The sequence below is a fragment of the Sander vitreus genome, chromosome 13, assembly GCF_031162955.1.
Source record: "Sander vitreus isolate 19-12246 chromosome 13, sanVit1, whole genome shotgun sequence".
Lineage (NCBI taxonomy): Eukaryota > Metazoa > Chordata > Actinopteri > Perciformes > Percidae > Sander > Sander vitreus.
The window spans coordinates 17,943,331-17,961,309 of NC_135867.1; the positions used below are offsets into that span (position 1 = coordinate 17,943,331).

General features: G+C 39.5%; 1 protein-coding gene across 4 annotated transcripts in view; it reads left to right on the forward strand.

Annotated features, from left to right (window-relative positions):
* Positions 1 to 5,559: 5,559 nt before the first annotated feature.
* sptbn2 (spectrin, beta, non-erythrocytic 2) overlaps positions 5,560 to 17,979 on the forward strand; it is a 35,635-nt gene continuing 23,215 nt past the window's right edge. Inside the window, exons 1-2 of one of the 4 annotated variants that reach the window (XM_078265234.1) lie at positions 5,560 to 5,731; positions 12,104 to 12,226. In XM_078265234.1, the coding sequence (XP_078121360.1) occupies positions 5,575 to 5,731; positions 12,104 to 12,226 (280 nt within the window). In that variant the 5' untranslated portion in view covers positions 5,560 to 5,574. Of the gene's footprint in view, positions 5,732 to 11,565; positions 12,227 to 17,979 lie in introns of those variants that run through there. The other 3 variants (XM_078265235.1, XM_078265231.1, XM_078265232.1) reach the window with 3 other exon arrangements.

Consider the following 17,979-nt stretch of genomic DNA (forward strand, 5'->3'; position numbering starts at 1 on the left):
AAAATATTGTTTGTGGACTGACTGTGTGAACATTGTATTAGAGAGAATATTCAACATAAATAAGGGACAAAAGAATGAACACACTGACTAGCCGAAGTGTCAATACTCTTTCGATACCACGTGTTTCAAATGATACGATCTCCGTTAATTTTATATTCAATAGTATCAAAAGTACTAAAGCTATGAAAAAACAGATCTACAATCAGATTTTCAGTTAAACAATCACATTATTACAAATGTGTTGGTATGTGTTGTGGCCTTTTCTGTAACGGGACTGGTCAGGTTGAAAATAAAAAAAGTAATCTTTTTGCTGTTGTACCAGAAGGTATACACACACACACACACACACACACACACACACACACACACACACACACACACACACACATGCACGCACTCAAGGGGGTCGAGACAATAGCCAACTCCTGGGGTGCCAGTGTGTGGGGAGGTGACAGGTCGGGGGGCAGTGTGGAGGCGTTGTTCTGTCTTCTCTAATCCCTGCATTTAGTTTCTATTCACAGGCCACTTCTTAATCTGCAACTAATAGGATTTGCCAAGCTTCTGTTTTATTTATTTTTATAGCTAGAATGTGTGTGACTTGTTTGACTTGTAAAGTGTACATTAGGGTTGGGGTGATGGACAATGCCATGGTCTGATGATTAAAAACTGAAGCCAGTGATATTTGAGAAATGTTATGCCAAAGTCTATAGATGTTAAATAGTATGAGTAGTACATTTATTTCTATGTGAAAGACAATTTTTAATGCATATTTTATTATTAGTGTTTAAGTATCTGTTGTATTGCATAGCAGAATTATCTGTGTTTGACTTCAACAAAATCTCAGCCTCTGGTTAATAAAATCCTATTTTAAAACAAAGCCAAATGCGTCCTAGTGGCCTAATGGATCTATATTGCATATCACTTAATTGCAGCATCTCTGGTTCGATTGTGGCTATGTGGACCTTTTGTTTCTTGTCTGCATTTATGTTGTACATTATCAAATAAATGCAAAATTGCCTAAACATAATCATTAAAAAACAACAACACAATAAAGCCAAATAATGTGGCTCAGTCACACATTAAGTTGTCCCTATGCTGTACAGCTGCATCTAGTTACTATGACTGAACTCTCTTCTAGAATAGCTAACACTGCGCTGAAAAAGCATGTTTGAGATTATTATTATTAAAGTTATGCTTTTGCTCTAGCACCTCATTCTTCTTCTTTTTTGCACTTAATGATGCTATATATATATATATATATATATATATATATATATATATATATATATATATATGGCCCCAACCTAGCTGTTCACTGGCAGTGTACAGTATAGGTATCGGTTCTGGCAGCTGCCTGTTATTGATTTCCAGGTTTGATTAAGAGGATGCATTGACTTTTATGACATACCTATTCCAAGATTGGTCCTAGCAGACGCATTACTGTCAGCTTTGCATTCAACCAGATAAATCTCTGTCATCAGCTGTTATTGCGTTTTTCATTCACACCTCAAGGAAGTAGTACTTGTACAGTACACTGTAGTTCAACATAATCTAACCTAGACCAAACTCATCATGACAGACATGATGGAGAGAGTTGTATGACCAAAATGTGAGGACTGCAGTTTCCATGCAATAAATGAATGAATTGAACCTTGAACCAAAGGACATCGTTAGCAGTCCTCAGTCATGCTTTGCCTAAAAAATACCTCCTCACAAACCCCTGGCTTTTTTTTTTTTTACCACCGTCCTCTTTCTCATGCATCATCTCCTTACAAGTCGGCCACAGCTGCTAGACACAACAAAAGATAAACTTACAGGTATTAGCAAACTGACCACTCAACCTTGTCTATAAATCTGTTCAATGCTCTTAAACAAATGGCCCCAGTTAGTTAATGGGTCTCTCTGGTGGGGGCTTTAATCTTAATGTAGATCCCCCATTGGGTGCTATAGTGCATAATGCTAAGGACGGGATCGTTCTGGTCATGTGCAATTAGTGTTGTACATGTTTTTAGACCATGGAAGTTAAAGTGCTTTTATTGTCAATACTTCTCCTTACCTCATGTAAAGAAAATAAAGTACTGACCTACATTTTTGAGGTGTGATGTATAGCAATCTATTCAGACTTAGTATGTTTTTATCTGAATGCATGTACACAATCTCAGATTATCTTTCCTCAGATGAATTGGGTTAACATCCCTTTTTCTGTGCGAAGTTAAGGATCCATCAATATTACCAAGCTTGTAGCGCTTTCCTTAACTTCAAGAATATGATGTTATGGGAATATGTTTTTTGACATGAAATATTTTAACGGGATATACTGATTTTTATGTAGACGCAGCCAATTTAAGCATGCACACGCATATTAGCATAAGTGTCGTACGTTTCTACTAAAATGAATAAAGAGGACAAGGTTAATTTGCTCCTGGCATAAAATGAATCTGCCAACAAAATACAGAGACTCAACCAGTTGGAGAAAGGGGTAGGACTGACCTTGTTTATGATTGTTGCCAAATGAGGGTACCCTTGTTGTCCTAACTGGATGCTGAGTTGAAACAATCAGCAGGATAGGAGGAATGTTGCATGGCTAGCAGCAAGTGCAAGGACAGGGACTGAGAAAATAAAGTGTTTTATTCTGTGGGGTTTTGACCACTAGTAGGGCTACATAGTAGGGCTGGGCAGTATATCAATATTATATCAACATCAATATGAGTTTCATATCTTCTTAAATTTTGGATATCATAGTATTGTGATATGACAAGTGTTGTCTTTTCCTGGTTTCTAAGGCTGCATTACAGTAGAGGGATGTACTTTTCTGAACTTACCAGACTGTTTTAGCTGTTCTATTATTTGCCTTTACCCACTTAGTCATTATATCCACATTATTGATGATTATTTATCAAAAATCTCATTGTGTAAATATTTCGTGAAAGCACTAATAATCAACCCTACAATATTGCCGCGATATCGACAACGATGTATTTGGTCAGAAATATTGTGATATTTGATTTTCTCCATATCGCCCAGCCCTACTACAGAGCAATGTTTTGATGAGCATGACCCCATCAAGCGGAAACTTCCAGGCCTGAAAAATGAAGCCAATGCAGAAGTGCCTTAATTCTATCTAATTTCCAGCAGGTAGCGACTCCACTGGCTCCAAAAAGAAGTCAGTTTCTATAGAAGTCAATAGAGACAGAGCACATCGTGTCATACTCTGAAAGCCACTCCCACTGGAGGTGAAAACAATCGGCGCCACAATATGCAACTAATGGCTGAAACCCTAACAAAGTGCCTGTAGCCAGCTAAAAAAAAAGTTATGGGTTCTTTACATTGTTGGTAGTGCATATCACCACACAGCAGCTTTTAGGCATTCTTCTGTTTTTTGCTAGCAGACGGCCTCAATCGCTAGTTTGAAGTCTTCTTCAGTAAAGCATGATGTTCATTTTGTTAATCAGTCATGATAGAGACTTAGCAATGCTTATCCATGGCACTGTCTACATTAAAATATCTGTGAACTTGTTTTTGGGTGTTGTACATGTTTTCATCCTAAACTTTGACCCTCTCACTGTGTGTTTTCACTTTATCAAAGTTAATTTTAACATTTTGGTCAATCAAACATGTCTTGTTCAACATCCTGCCTTTATTTGTACTATAATTGCTACTGTTCATCATACCAACTGCTATTTCTCCGTATATCTGTATCAGTGTCTCTGTGTCCCAACCGGCAGCGGCAGATGGCCGCCTACCAGGAGTCAGGGTCTGTCCGAGGTTTCTGCCTGTAAAAAGGAAGTTTTTCCTCGCCACTGTCGCACCAAATGCTTTCTCTTTGGGGGAAATTGTTGGGTTTTTGTAAATTATAGTGTGGTCTAGACCTACTCTATCTATAAGTGTCCGGAGATAACTCCTGTTGTGATTTGACACTATAAATACAATTGAATTGAAATGCTAGCGCTAGCTGGTAACTTAAGAGAAAGTCTGCCGATTTTTCTACCAGCTCTGTGTACTGCCGTATGCAGATGAACGGCGCCAGTAACCGGAGGTCCCCGTTTACAAGCCTGCAAAACTGTGCTTAATGACTCTCATCAGAAGGTTTGAAAATCGGCGACTTTCCATCTTTAGCATTTAGCTTAGCGCAGCGCCATGAAACCATACACAATACTGGCTTAGACACGTCATCCTCCCCAGCTCTGCCCTTTTTTCCAAACATGGTCACTTCTGGCTCCAAAATACCAAGATGGCAACGGCCAAAATGCAAACTTCTGGCTTCAGAACGGCAGTCAACAAACCAATGGGTGACATCGCCGATGCTACATCCATTATCTCTCTCTTTCTCTATGTCTACTGTATGCTCCCTATACTAATTTTTATCATATATTCTACCAGCATGTGCACATGCATGCCATAAGCAGTACATAATGGAAACCAAAGCACAGCTGGATGATACATTGGCATAATATTGATATTGTGACAAACCAGATATTGTCTGGGGATTTGGGTTATTGTAATGTGAAATAGTTCACTTTTTTTTCCCTCTGGTGACTCAATACCAATTAATGGATAGGCATTTCCAAGCTTAATTAACTGTTTCCAAGCTAAGTGAAATAACCAATGAATGTCACTTCCTGTTAAGTTATCATCCACATGGGTGCCTGCTTAGCTCACTTGGTAGAGCGGGTGCCCATATATAGAGGTCTACTCCTTGATGCAGTGACCGCGGGTTCGACTCTGACCTGTGGCCCTTTGCTGGATGTGATTCACCTTCTCTCTCCCCTTTCAAGTCTAAACTGTCCTAAATAAAGGCCTGAAAAAATAGTTACCATCCACATTACTAATGATTTCTGTTGCAGACTTTGTTTAGGTATCAACAGGCATCCTTACACATTGCTGCATTAATGCATTACATGTTGATATTCAGGCACTTGAATTTTTGATATTTGATTCTTTCAATAGTGTGTGTGTGTGTGTGTGTGTGTGTGTGTGCGCGCTTGTACTGCTGTACATGTGCAGTGGTTTTGCCTACTAGGTTTCTTATATCACCACTGTCATCTGTGTGTGCGGGGTTCAGCTTTATAGGTTTTGCGCATGTGCAAGTCAAGATCTAATCAGTTGAGGTTGTTTTTGCCATCAACACTCAGGCTAAAATTAGATTACTGCTTGTTGCCCTGGCTTACATGAGCAGTTATATTAAATGATGCGTTCGCTAACTGAACAACTTCATGACAGTTGCTGAACTTATCTCAAAGTTTTTATCTCCCTACACACTCCGGCAGTTGTACTGTCTAAGCTGCTATTTGCATATGACTGTCATTTGAGCACATACAACTTGAGTGTGGCTGTGAGGAGAGTGTGTGTGATCTGTGTTACAGTGCATCATCTGTCCTTGGATGAAATAGAAATAGATTTGCAGTTCCCAAACTGAATCTTCCAAACATTAGCTTGCAAACATTCCAAGGGTCAGTCTTGTGAAGCTTCTGGTATCATGCAGTGTCCTCTCCCTTCTATGCACTGACTTTGGATGCTTTTGTGTTTCTGTGTCTGAATTGTAGGTTGAATGTGTTTTCCTCCAGCCTAGGCATCATGAGCACCATCTCGCCGACGGACTTTGACAGCTTGGAGATCCAGCAGCAGTATAATGACATCAACAACCGCTGGGACCTAGCAGCAGAAACTGACTGGGATAATGAGAACAGTTCAGCACGCCTCTTCGAGCGCTCACGCATCAAGGCTCTCGCAGGTATGCTACACTTCAGGCCCCACCAACGTAGTTTGCATGGTTTCAATATGCATCTACAGTATGTGTACTGTAGGTGTGTAATGATGATTGACAAACATTGTGTTCTTTTTGAAGCATTATTTATTCTTTTGTCACAATTTGCTAAATTGTAAAACATGACACTGTGTTAGACAAATGTTGATTCAGCTCAGTGGTAATTATTGAAGCTGCAGTTAGTAGTGTTATGTTGATTTGGATTATTTTAAGGGTGTTTCTAATGTTTCAATGGTTCAGGACTCACTAGTTTGTTGGGTGCACCACTGATGAAGAGCACCTTTGTAGCCACAGAAGTAGTTTTATCACGAGTTTTTACCAGAGTCCGTATCAAGTGGTGGTCACAGCCCGTCCTGCAAATTTGACAAGAATAGTATTAGTATTGAGGATTTTACAGTTTTAGTAATACATATAATAGTATGTGTAGCAGTCTCCAACGCAATGTAACGGTAGCTACAAAATGAATTGTCAAACCATTAACTATAACTGATGAACAAATTGCACTGCATGCTCCATTAAATCCTGCTGAGCTGAACAGTATGATGTGAATGTTGTTATGACAATTCAATACATTTAATACTACAATCAAAAGATTTAATGAGCAGGAGCCGTTTAGCTCAAACTTGCTTTGTAGACCTGGTAGTTGGGTCAGGTCAAGAGCGGATCACGATCTCACCACAAGCGAAGCGTAAGCGAGTTAATTTGTAACCGGACCGTGGTCTGGTTGTTTTGGTCCGCATCGGAGGGGGATTACTGTGTTCACATCTGCTCAAACGAACCAGACCAGAAGGGGGGTAAAGCTCCGGGGTCCGATTTAACAACCTTAGGGCTGACTAACTCTCGCAAGCACTCTATAGATGGACAGGTAGAAACTTGCAAGCCCAGCAGCATTAAGGCTTGAAACAACACATAATGCAACAAAATAACATTCTCACTTCCAAATAGAGGTTTACTCCATTCAAACGGAACATCTGTGGTTGTGAACTCCCTAGTTCTTGAGTATAATGCAACACATTCCTTTTTCCAAATATAGTCATTAGAGACAACATTGTCTTATATTAAGGCAGGTATGGTAACGGTTTTTAAAGACTGTACAGGAGTTTGAGAAACGGATGACATTTAGAGACAAAATCACAGACTAATAGTAATTTGCACAAATCTAATAAGGCTCTGTAGACTTAGGAACCAACTTTATTCTTTTCTGTCCCAAAAGACAATTCTCTCTTTATAGGGCAAGACAGAAATACTTCCAAAAGGAGGACAAAGCCAGGCAGCTGTATAGTCAATTCACCTCAGAGCAATAAGCGTGATGGAATGAGGTGTTGAGACTAGACTTTAGGGCTAAGTGTGGGGAAAATCCCCCAACAATATAGCAACATTTAAAGATAAATCAATAATCTAAAATGTTTATAATGTTTTTCTGTTTTCTTAAGTCCAGTCATGTTATGGTAGTTTTCTAAAACAACCATTACATGAATATACAAAAAGTATACAGGGTTTCTAGATGACACTGATGATGTGTTTTTTTTGTGCCGGAGCTCTCTGCATCAGATTTCATGCTATGCCCAGACAGGGGCCTTAATGAATTGAATGAGGAGGCTGCATTTTTTAATATAATGTTGATCAGAACCAAGTGGCAACCTCCGGTGCTAAAAAATGAAGCCAATGCGGAAGTTCCAAAAACTGCAGTTTGAGTGGCCACTTGAGGCTGGCTCCAAAAGCGAGTCAATCCTCATAGACCCCAATGTTAAAATGGGGGTCTATGTTTTTATTACTCACCTGTTTTAATTATATTAAAGTCCGGCATAATTAAGGGCGTGCCGCTTTGAGTGACCGGTGGGCTGCTGTCACAGGAGGCGAGCATAGACTGTGGGCTATCCACGCTCCACCTCTTTGCCTATTTTTGGATAAGCCGACGTCGGGCACTGCCAAGAGGTTGACTGCCCACTTTAAGCTTCATTTTGGCTCATTTTGGCACCTAAGGGTGACGTTACAGAGACTACGTGGACTAGGTGAAAATCCTGATGGCTCTATTAGCTGTTGTAGTACATCCTGTGTGTGTGTGTGTGTGTGTGTGTGCGTTTGTGCGCACGTGTGCATGCTTATTTATCTACCCTACCTTCCTAGTTACACATTTTACAGATAGAATCTATGTTGATAATAGTCAAAACTAGTTGCAGTATCATGGAGAACCCAGCAGAGGGGAGCAACAGGCAGACAAACACACACACACACACACACACACACACACACACACACACACACACACACACACACACACACACACACACACACACACACACACACACACACACACACACACACACAGAGCTGTTCTTATGACCTTTGAGCACCGCTGTAGTCAAAGTAATTCTGAAAGATAAACCTCATTTCACTTACAAATACAACCTGACTCATTTCCTCATGCCAACAGGAAACACACTTTGGGTGTTGCCTGGTTGTGTATGCATTGTACTGTATTTAAAGATGTACTGTATCTTGATGTCATATAATTATGGTAAGCAACAGAGGGCTGTAATTGTGTGGGTGTGTGTGGAATACCTGTGATACCATCTCCGTTTGACATGTATGGGCTTCATGTGCACATTCTTTGACATGCTGTAGCAGGTATTTTCCCCTAGGCATAGCTCCTGCCTACCTTTTACAACGTATCAACAGATGTCAAGACCTTCAATATTCTGTGAGCTGCTGCTTACTTACACTTCTTTCTCTCACAGTCTCTCTCAATTCCACCGTCTCTGCGTTTCTCTCTGTAATATAATTGCCTCATTTCCTGGGGGTTCACACCTTAAACCCTTTCAGTCTGTTGGATACATTTTACTTCTGGTGTGACAGCAGCAGCTGCCACTTGTTTCACAGTAGAGAGATTCCCCTCTGTTAAAATAATTGTAATTTGCATAAATAACCACTTATCTACTGTCGTATACTTTGTGGATAGCAAGGCAAGTGGTGCAAATTTGCCTTTTTTATGCAGCGCCCACTTTCGCACTCAAACAGTTACATGTATTTACTTGTGTAAGCTTCCACAGTAGGACAGAGCGAAGCTTTTGTACTTTAAAAAGAATGGAATTTAAAAAAAAAATTTATCCACATCATTATCATAGACATGGCAAATCAGTTAAATCTGGAAACAACCAATCAAGACATAGACCATGCCTATATATTGTATGTATATATAAAGAACTAAGAAACGCATGAATAATAGACTATCATATCAATTCACTGCCTCACATTTGAGAAATATTGGGACTAAGACTTGAGTGATTGTGGAATTCTCATGAGAAATCAAACATGCTTACTTCAGAGGTATTACCCTTCCGATCAGATATTTACTTCCAGCGTTTGAGTTAGGTCCAGACTTTTGCTGTCCCTCGGGTCCCTGGAAGTGGTTGTGCTGTAGGATGTGTAAAATGTACATGCTCAGCAATAGATCTCTCCTTTCTCCCTCTGGTTGTGCTTACTCCACCGCAGCTTCTATTTTTTCGTCTTTCTCATCTGTATTTATTCACCACACCAGTCATTAATTATCGTTAATTCCTATTTGCTCAATGCAGGAGATTCTCCCACATGACCCTTTGGCAGACTTTCTTACTGTTTGTTTACATATTTCACAATATTCAGAAAATAACTGTTAATCCTAGTATCCAGTGGGTTTATTTCCAAAAGACTGGTTTTATAGGGAGGGAACTGGCCTTACATGTTAAGGCCTTATATGTTAAACACATATGCCAGACACACAAACCTGCCATCACATCTGCCTCTCATGTTAATTGGGATGGTGATGTTTGATATATGCCCAATGGGATCTTAAATGGCCATTACCAGTTTACCAGGTCTCTGCTCTTCATTTCTCACTGCATGTGACCACTGCATAGCCTCTCTTCCTCAGGAAGAAGTGTGTTCTCTTTGGATCTCATTAGTCCAGTCCCCTTCCATAAACACCCAGTCGGAGAAGGCCCGTAGCATTTGGTCCTCTAATGAGACCCATCCAGATGCTCCCCGCTCATCAGGACAAGCTCAGATAAAAAAAACAACCAGGCCTTTTTACCACTGCATCCTGACCAGACCAAAAGCCATCGTCTGATAAGAAAGGTTGTGACCTTAGTCCTCACTGTGTTTACAGTCTTGTGTAATTTTTGCACACTCACAGGCATTTAGTGCAACTTTTAGGGTTGCACTTTTTAGGGTGTTAATTAGCAGCTGCAAGAAAAAGTAAACCTTCCATTCATTAGGTTATTTAACTTTCAAAATATATTTACTTATATTAGGGCTGTCAGCATCAACGCGTTAATCGCAATGCGATTAAGGGTCGAGCATAATGCGTTAATTTTTTTTAATCGTATTAATCGCATGCCGCCATTTATTAATTTATTTTCACTTCACTCGGCTTTGCGTCGTGCCTAACAGGCTACTATTTTGCCGTACTTCCTCGTAACACATCCTGCTGCTGCAGGAATACCAACGCGGATTTCTGTGCCTCATTCTGGTGCCATTGATATGTCTGCACTTCTCTCTGATGCTCTAAAACAGACGTTACAGTCAAAAGAAACATTGCTGCACGTGACACTAGTTAACACAATACTCGACAGCAGCTAATGTTAGCCTATCGCTAGCTAGTAGCTGGATTTAACACGGTTACAATGCTGACAGCTAACGCTAAACGGTGTAAAGTTTGACTGTGTTTTACTGTAGAGGATTCCGACACCGGGATGTAACAACCTGCAGCTGCTGTTGTCGGAAAAACACAGACGGCGCATTCAATGAAACTGGTAATTACAGCCTCGTGGTGCATTCAAAGTTGTTGTTAAATTCCAATGTGTGACTAGATTAAATATATAATAAACAAATACAAATCTAAAAATGAAGTTCATAAAGTCACTTTCTTTGCATTCATTTGATTCCCAATCAAGATACACTGGTAAAAACAGTTCTGAAATGCAAAATAATAGAATTTTAATCGTGATAAAACATGCGATTAATCGCGATTAACTATAGAAATTCAACGATTAATCGCAATTAAAAAAATGTAATCGTTTCACAGCCCTAACTTTATATATATATATATATATATATATATATATACTTAATGCAGCAATGGAAGCAAATAATTTTGTAACTTTCAAATCTCAGCACAATTTAAAATACAAGTCCATTTTCCTTCATTGTTTGCATGCAAACAATCACTTAATTTGACCGTGGAAAAACAATCAACCATATTAAATATTTAACAAGTTGCGCCATACATCATTTTTATATTTGTCCCTAATCTAGTAAGAAATACAATGTGTGAATGCAGTGTAGTTCTATAATTGTTTTAGACGGGTAACGACTCACTTCCACCCACCTGGCCTGTCTAACCATCTGTCTGACAAACAAATGCACAAGTTCATAATTTAAAATCTTGTTCAGACAGGAAAGAGCTTGTTGTGTTGCTGAGACATTCTCAACAACTTCCTTCCTGTCTTAACGCCTTATCATACGGCAGAACCAGTAAACCGAAAAAGGGAGACGAATCTTGTCTTAGAGAATAAAATAAATAAGAACTATGCAGCAAGACAACAGGATAAGAAGGTGATGTACCTTCTTGGCAGGCCACACCCCGTTGCTTCCTGGAATTAAGGTGGAGTTGACTAATCCGCTTCAAGCAACGCTGAGCAGGAACTCTAATGGTTTAGTCCACCTCTACACCTCCTCCCTGCCCTCATCCTTCTACCGTGTTCTTCCTTTGTGCTCCTCCCTCAAACACACCTTATGCAAATGACACAATTTTCAGACGGCACAGCAGGCTTTGTTTACACAGCTATCCGACTGCAGCTGGTTAGCCTGCTCTGCTGTGCTCTGCAGCAGCAAATGCGTGTTCAGAGTTTGGAGGGAAGGAATAGCCAGCTGTGAACCACAAGGGAGTGCTATCAAAAGTTTTTACTTTGCACAGAGGCCACAAGTGTGGTGAAATTCTTCACTTAAAGGAGGTGAAACAAGAGAACATTTTGTTCTTGAGTTTTGTTTGAAATGATTCTTTGAAAAAACCCTTCCACCGTTGCACTGCTGTATTGCAATTGGACAAGGTGGGACATACCGTGGAAGAAGAAAAAAACCAGCGGCAACATTTTTAAGCTAGTGTTGTGCTTTACTGAGGCACAGCATTGAGGGAATCTAAAAGAGGAGGACAAACCAAAGCATTTTGGATATACAAAACTTCTATCTTCTGGAGAACCCTCTAAAGGATTTGATACAATTTAGTGGGAAAGGTTGCCTCCGCTGTGCTATGCAGGAGAACTCCCATTCACTCTGTATCTGAGAGGAATATTTAGGCGAGAGATCCAAAGAAAAAGGCCATGGAGTTGGGCCACAGGGACAGAGAGCCCTGCTTGTCCCCAGCAGCGTTTGTTAATCAGGTGCAATACTCTAACATTCTGGAGGGAAGGTTTAAACAGCTGCAAGGTAAGAGTTATATTGACCTGTTAATATAGTTGAAAGGAAAATTTCATTCTGTTTAGGAACTTGTAATATACCTTTAATCCAATGGTTTGTTTTGGTTAGCTAAGCCAATACATTTGAATTTATTTGATGTCACAGGTTAGAGCCTCAAATTCTTCGGTGTGTGGCTTATGGAAACAGTTGTTAATGTAAAACGTTGACTGTTTTGGAGTGAAAGGTGTTACCCTTTAACACACATCCTGTTGTTTGTTGAAATATTGAGTAGAATTGGACTACTTGGCTAGTGCTATAGTAGTAGTCCTACAGCAGGTGCTCTGGATTGTAAATGAGTCCCTAGCAATAGCTCAGCGTTCTTCTGTCATAAGTGATTAACTATGAGAGGTTGAAAAGACTCCTCAATTTGGTACTATTTTAGCGCTTAATGAGGAGAGAATCTAAGAGAGCCATAGTAGACACACAGTAGACTTCAGCTCAGCTCTAAAGCAGGCAGTCTGGCACCTGATCACTGGGCCACCTGTCCTTTCTCTTATCTTATTACAATGTGCAGCTCTGTCTCTGGCTAAAGCCTGTCAGGTCCTGCAAACAGAAATCACAGAGGCCAGTGGTTGTGACATAGGACTTAGAAAATGATGTGGGAGATAAAGTGCAATCCTCCCTAAACCTCTGTTTCTGAACTAACATCTGTAAATTCTTATGTTAAATGGAAATAATGTTAAACCCTCTTTTTTGCTGTGCGAAGGTTTTTGTTTGATCACCATGTGTTCCTGTTAGAATTATGTATTACCATGTGGCCTGTTCCTGTGAGCTTTAGACGCCCACAAGGTAAAGTATTTGCACTAGCTGAGTACAGGCTATAGTGTATGAAACTAGCATTGAGTCAGTGGTGTGCATGAAGAGCACATTGTTTTGCTAGTTTCCGGTCCCTCCCTGGTTGCTGTTTGGAATGGAGAGCTGTCTTTAGAATTTACTTGATGGGCATGTCTACTTTCGCATGTTTAACATTCTTGTAGTGGACCAACAATATTTCACCTCCAATATTAAGCAATATTTTCATTCCCACTGAGGAAGAGATTGGTCTGCTAAAAGAACGCGCATGTGTCTGTAAAATTAAAACTAAAAATATCTACACCTCAACAGTGACTATCAATGCTCTTGACTAGAGAAAAGACCCACAGAAGAAATAGTATTTTCTATTCTAATGCATATACAAGGTTTACAACACTGTCACATTTAGCTGTGCAACCTCACGCACAAAGAAGCTAAGGGTACAATGTTTTTTCAGCTTGTCAGGCAAGAAAACCTTTAACTCATTGTGTAATTTTGAGGGGTCAGTGATCAGTCACCAGATTTATGCTGACAGGATTTATTCACACTTCCCTACAACAAGAATATTGTGAAACGAGGTTCATTTAAACTGGAACTATATATATATATATATATATATATATATATATATATATATATATATATATATATATATATATATATAAAATATTTTTTGTGTGTAGGGGAATTAAGATGACAGGTGTTTGATACATGTTATGTTCTTTGCTGGTCATCTCTATGCATGATTATGTTCTGGATGGAGTTGCTGTAAATATACTCACGCACACACACTCTGAAACACATTTTGGCAACACCCACTTGTATTTCCAGTTTAACTACCCTTGAGGCTCATTCTTTGTTCAACTCCTGATGATGAAATGGAAGATGCGCAGATACATAGTGTGGTATCCACTTTACACAAATGGAAGCATTCAGAAAATTGTTTTGTATGCATACAAACCATACGTTATTTTTGCATTTATTTGACCTTCTTACATGCGGTTTGTGCAAGGTCAGTGGTCCCCAACTTTTATTTTTGGGCTAAAATTTGATCTCAAACCATACAGTTGATTTCCATGTTAAGATTTTAACATCTTACCGGGGGACTTGTGGAGAAATATTTGAAGAAATAAAACCTATCTTAGTCATTTTTACTACCAGTCAAAAGCACTGAACACATCTAGCATTACCTCACTCAGTGGTGAATGATAAGTAACTAAATAACTATGGCCAAGGTAGACAGGTTTAATGGAACACTGGGCCACATGGTTAAATTGAAGTGAGAGGAAAAATCTTAATCTTTGTGCCATGGAACAATCTTTATTGACAGATGGAGGGGCAGTTGCTGTTTTTTAATAGCTTTTAGTTTTTTCACCCACCCTCACATTATACATTAACCCATAAAATCATTCATGACTAATTAAGAGAATACAGCTTATTTCGAACCTCTGCATTTTCTAGTAGCCCAAATCACACTATGCACATTATATTATGCAATCTTACACGTCATGTGTGTAAAATGCAATAGAAATATTCCTTGTAATAGTTCATATTGCCTAAAACTGTATTACGGTCTGTTACGTTAGACTACAGGATCATTGTTCTGGCTACCTGCACCCTCTTAGTCAACTGCTCTGGACTTTAGTTTGTACTGTCACTCAGCAGGCATTAGCAGTGCAAATAGACAGTGCTTTGACACCGCTAGAAGTTTAAAATACACTTGCAAACACAGAAAAATTGTCCAAACGAAGTCTGCAACTCTGATGGTTTTTGTACTGAATTGACTGATTTCACACTGTAGTGTCTAGTTGTGTACTGTCAATTCTACCTCTACAGTCCTTTTTTCCTCATGTAATTTGGGTCTGACATTTCGGTCTGTAATGTCAAATTGTAACAAAGAAGAGACCAAGGCTAGTTTGTTCTCTTTTAGTGAATGCTTAGCTATCTAGATCAGAAGCATTTTTGTTCTTCTACTTTATTTCATAATCTGAATTGATATTAAAAGGGATCAATGTCAAGTTTCGAGTATAGTGGCGCACTCTGAATTGAATGTTGTAACTTAATATTTCTAACACTCCTAGTGAATGCTCTGACTCTAGTGGCCTCCAGCTGTAACTCAGAGTCACATTACCTTGGTGAGGGTTTACATATGGTAAACCCTCACCAACAGTTTTACCAATATTGACCGTTTCCTGCTTGGAAAGGTAACAAGACAGTGCTGTGTTGGAGGCTTTAGGACAATTATTGTCTTGTTGACATTTCACACCCTTTTTGTGTCCAGATGTTATGGCTGAGAGGTGCCTGTTTCTCTCTCTTTTCTCATGGGATTGGCCTTGGCCGGTCCCCTCCTCCCCTATCTTCCCCATTATCAGCTGCAGCTGCAGATGGCACAGAGGGGCATGACCTGAAGGGCATGTGCAGTGCCTTCACTGCCTTCAGAAAGTGAAAGAGGACAAAACTGTGAGAGGTCTCTATTTTATTCACCCTGTCAGTTTTTGTCATTGTAAGAATACACCTGTTAGAATTAGGCATAACACATTGTCTTTCTATACTTGTGACTGCAAACTGTTAAGTGTAAATATAACTCATACCACAGCCCTACTTTCAAAGTCTTAAAGGAAGGGCAGTTCAGCTTGTCAAGAAATGTCAAAGCATGTGCATCTGTAAGTTCCATTTTGCTCACTTTGTTTTGCACACACATGCTAACACAATTGCCCATGTTCACAGTTTGGCTCATTTATTATTATAAATAATTGGTCTGATGATATGCAGGGATGCTTACTTAAACATCTGTGGGTAACACTGAGTGTAGATTTTCAATTTCCTACGGAATAATAAGTAAAGTAGGAGTGAAATATTTGCTCTATTTTTTATTTATTTTTTCTAGGTTGTTGCAGACTTAGTAATACTGTTTTCATATAACTGGTGACTTTGAATGTATAGTAGATATTGTAACCTTTTATTTGAAACTATACACAAGGATAAACACGAGGGTTGCTCTCTAGAACTCACCGAATGTAGCTTTAAGTACCGTGTACATCATGTATGACTTTTCCCCCTGTTGCTGAAACATTATTTACAAATACCAACTCCTCCTACAACTAATCTAAGATGGTTTGTCCTCATTGTTTGCTTTGTTCATGGCATCCATTTAGCAGTACACACAGCCATAGTTGACTCTTAGCTCAAATCACCCACTGGTGTCAAGACAGAATGGTAACAATGTACCATGAAACTTTTGACTATCTGAGGGTTTTTTCTCACTACTGTATGTGAGAAATACTTCATGAAGACAAATAACAGACTAAAGTTCAGGCTGTAAGGTCATCCTCTAATAAGTGCCTTGGGTCTACTCTGTAATCTCAGACAGCAAAACAGTTCTTAAGCCTTAGTTTTTTGTTTGAGTTACATAGTAAAAGAATGTAAAGCACTTGTGCTGTACATATTAAGTTTATTATTACTAAACATATGTCAAACTTAGCAGACATAAAGTGCCAAACTACAAAGTCCATGAGTGCATACATACTGCAGACATCCGTACATACTCACATAGGTTTTTGTTCTAGCCAAGTAAGAGCAGAGCTGAAAGCGAGAGAAAAGTCAGATTCCCAGTGATGATCACCTCTCTCTGCAACCTTTGGCACCATACCATAATCTTGTCTGTGGGAATGTCCATGAGAAGGTCATTTAAAGAAGATTAAAGCAGACCAATTGATGGAAGCAGTTTGCTCATTCTTTCTGTGGACAGGGTGACCAGATGCACTCATTACACAAGCTCTGTGTGGGTGAGAGGCCGGATGTCAAGAGTTTAAAGTGCCCATATTATGAAAAAAACACTTTTTCTGGGATTTGGGGTGTTCTTTTGTGTCTCTGGTGCTTCCACATGCATACAAAGTTTGAAAAAAATCCATCCATGCTGTTCTGAGTGAGATACGGTTTCTGAATGTGTCCTGCCTTCAGTCTCCGGGTGAGCTGTTCAAAATCGGCACGGCTTGTGACGTCACAAGCCGAAACAAACTGGCTAACCGCAACCATTAGCTCTTAGCGTTAGCATGCTAACGCTAACGCTAGCATGCTACCTCGTTCTCAATAGCAAAGCACTGCTACAACACACACAAGTTCACCATAATCTACGAAAGAACTACTTCCATGTGCGCCCTCATTTAGAAGTCTCCCAGCTAATCCTGCCTTGTAACTGACTGAAGGTGGAGAAACAGCCTCTCTTTTACTGTCTATGGAGCTAGCTAGCTGACATGATCTACATCTGAGCTACTGAGCATGTGCGAGTGCAATCAAAGATAGTACAGAAGAAGAAGAAAAGAGGTCTCACTCTGTAGCTAAAACAGAGACCAGCTGAAAAGAGGATCTGCAGCAGTGAGAGAGAGCTGTGCAGTACAACAAAAATATGGTGTTTTTGGAAAATTAAACCATGTAAACCTATTCTGGTACAACCTTAAAATACAATATGAACCTGAAAATGAGCATAATATGGGCTCTTTAAGAAGTCAAGGGCATTTCAACCCAGCTAGAAACCAGGAATGGCTCGGGAGGAAAGCATGACCTGGGCAGGACATAAACAAGGTGAAATTGTTGGCAGCACTTAAGGATTATTAGTCTGTGCTGAGTCCAAAACTATTGCATTTTCTTAAGCTCTTCCGAAAGCTTCCTATATGTTTGGGAGTCAAGAAATAATCGTACAGTAGTCCAGTGTGTTTGACAGTGAATGGTTAGGTAAATGAAAACTGGACAAAATCTGCTGTATGCATTTGTTATTGTTTGAAGTGCTTACTATGGTAAGCTATTTTCCAAGCAGTTCCAGGAAAGTGGCTGCATGTGCATTTGTAGTTTTTCCTTTATAGATGTGCGTAAGTGTTAGCCCAGCGATTTATTGTTAGTGTTGTGTCGGTCTCCATTTTATCACCAAATATAAT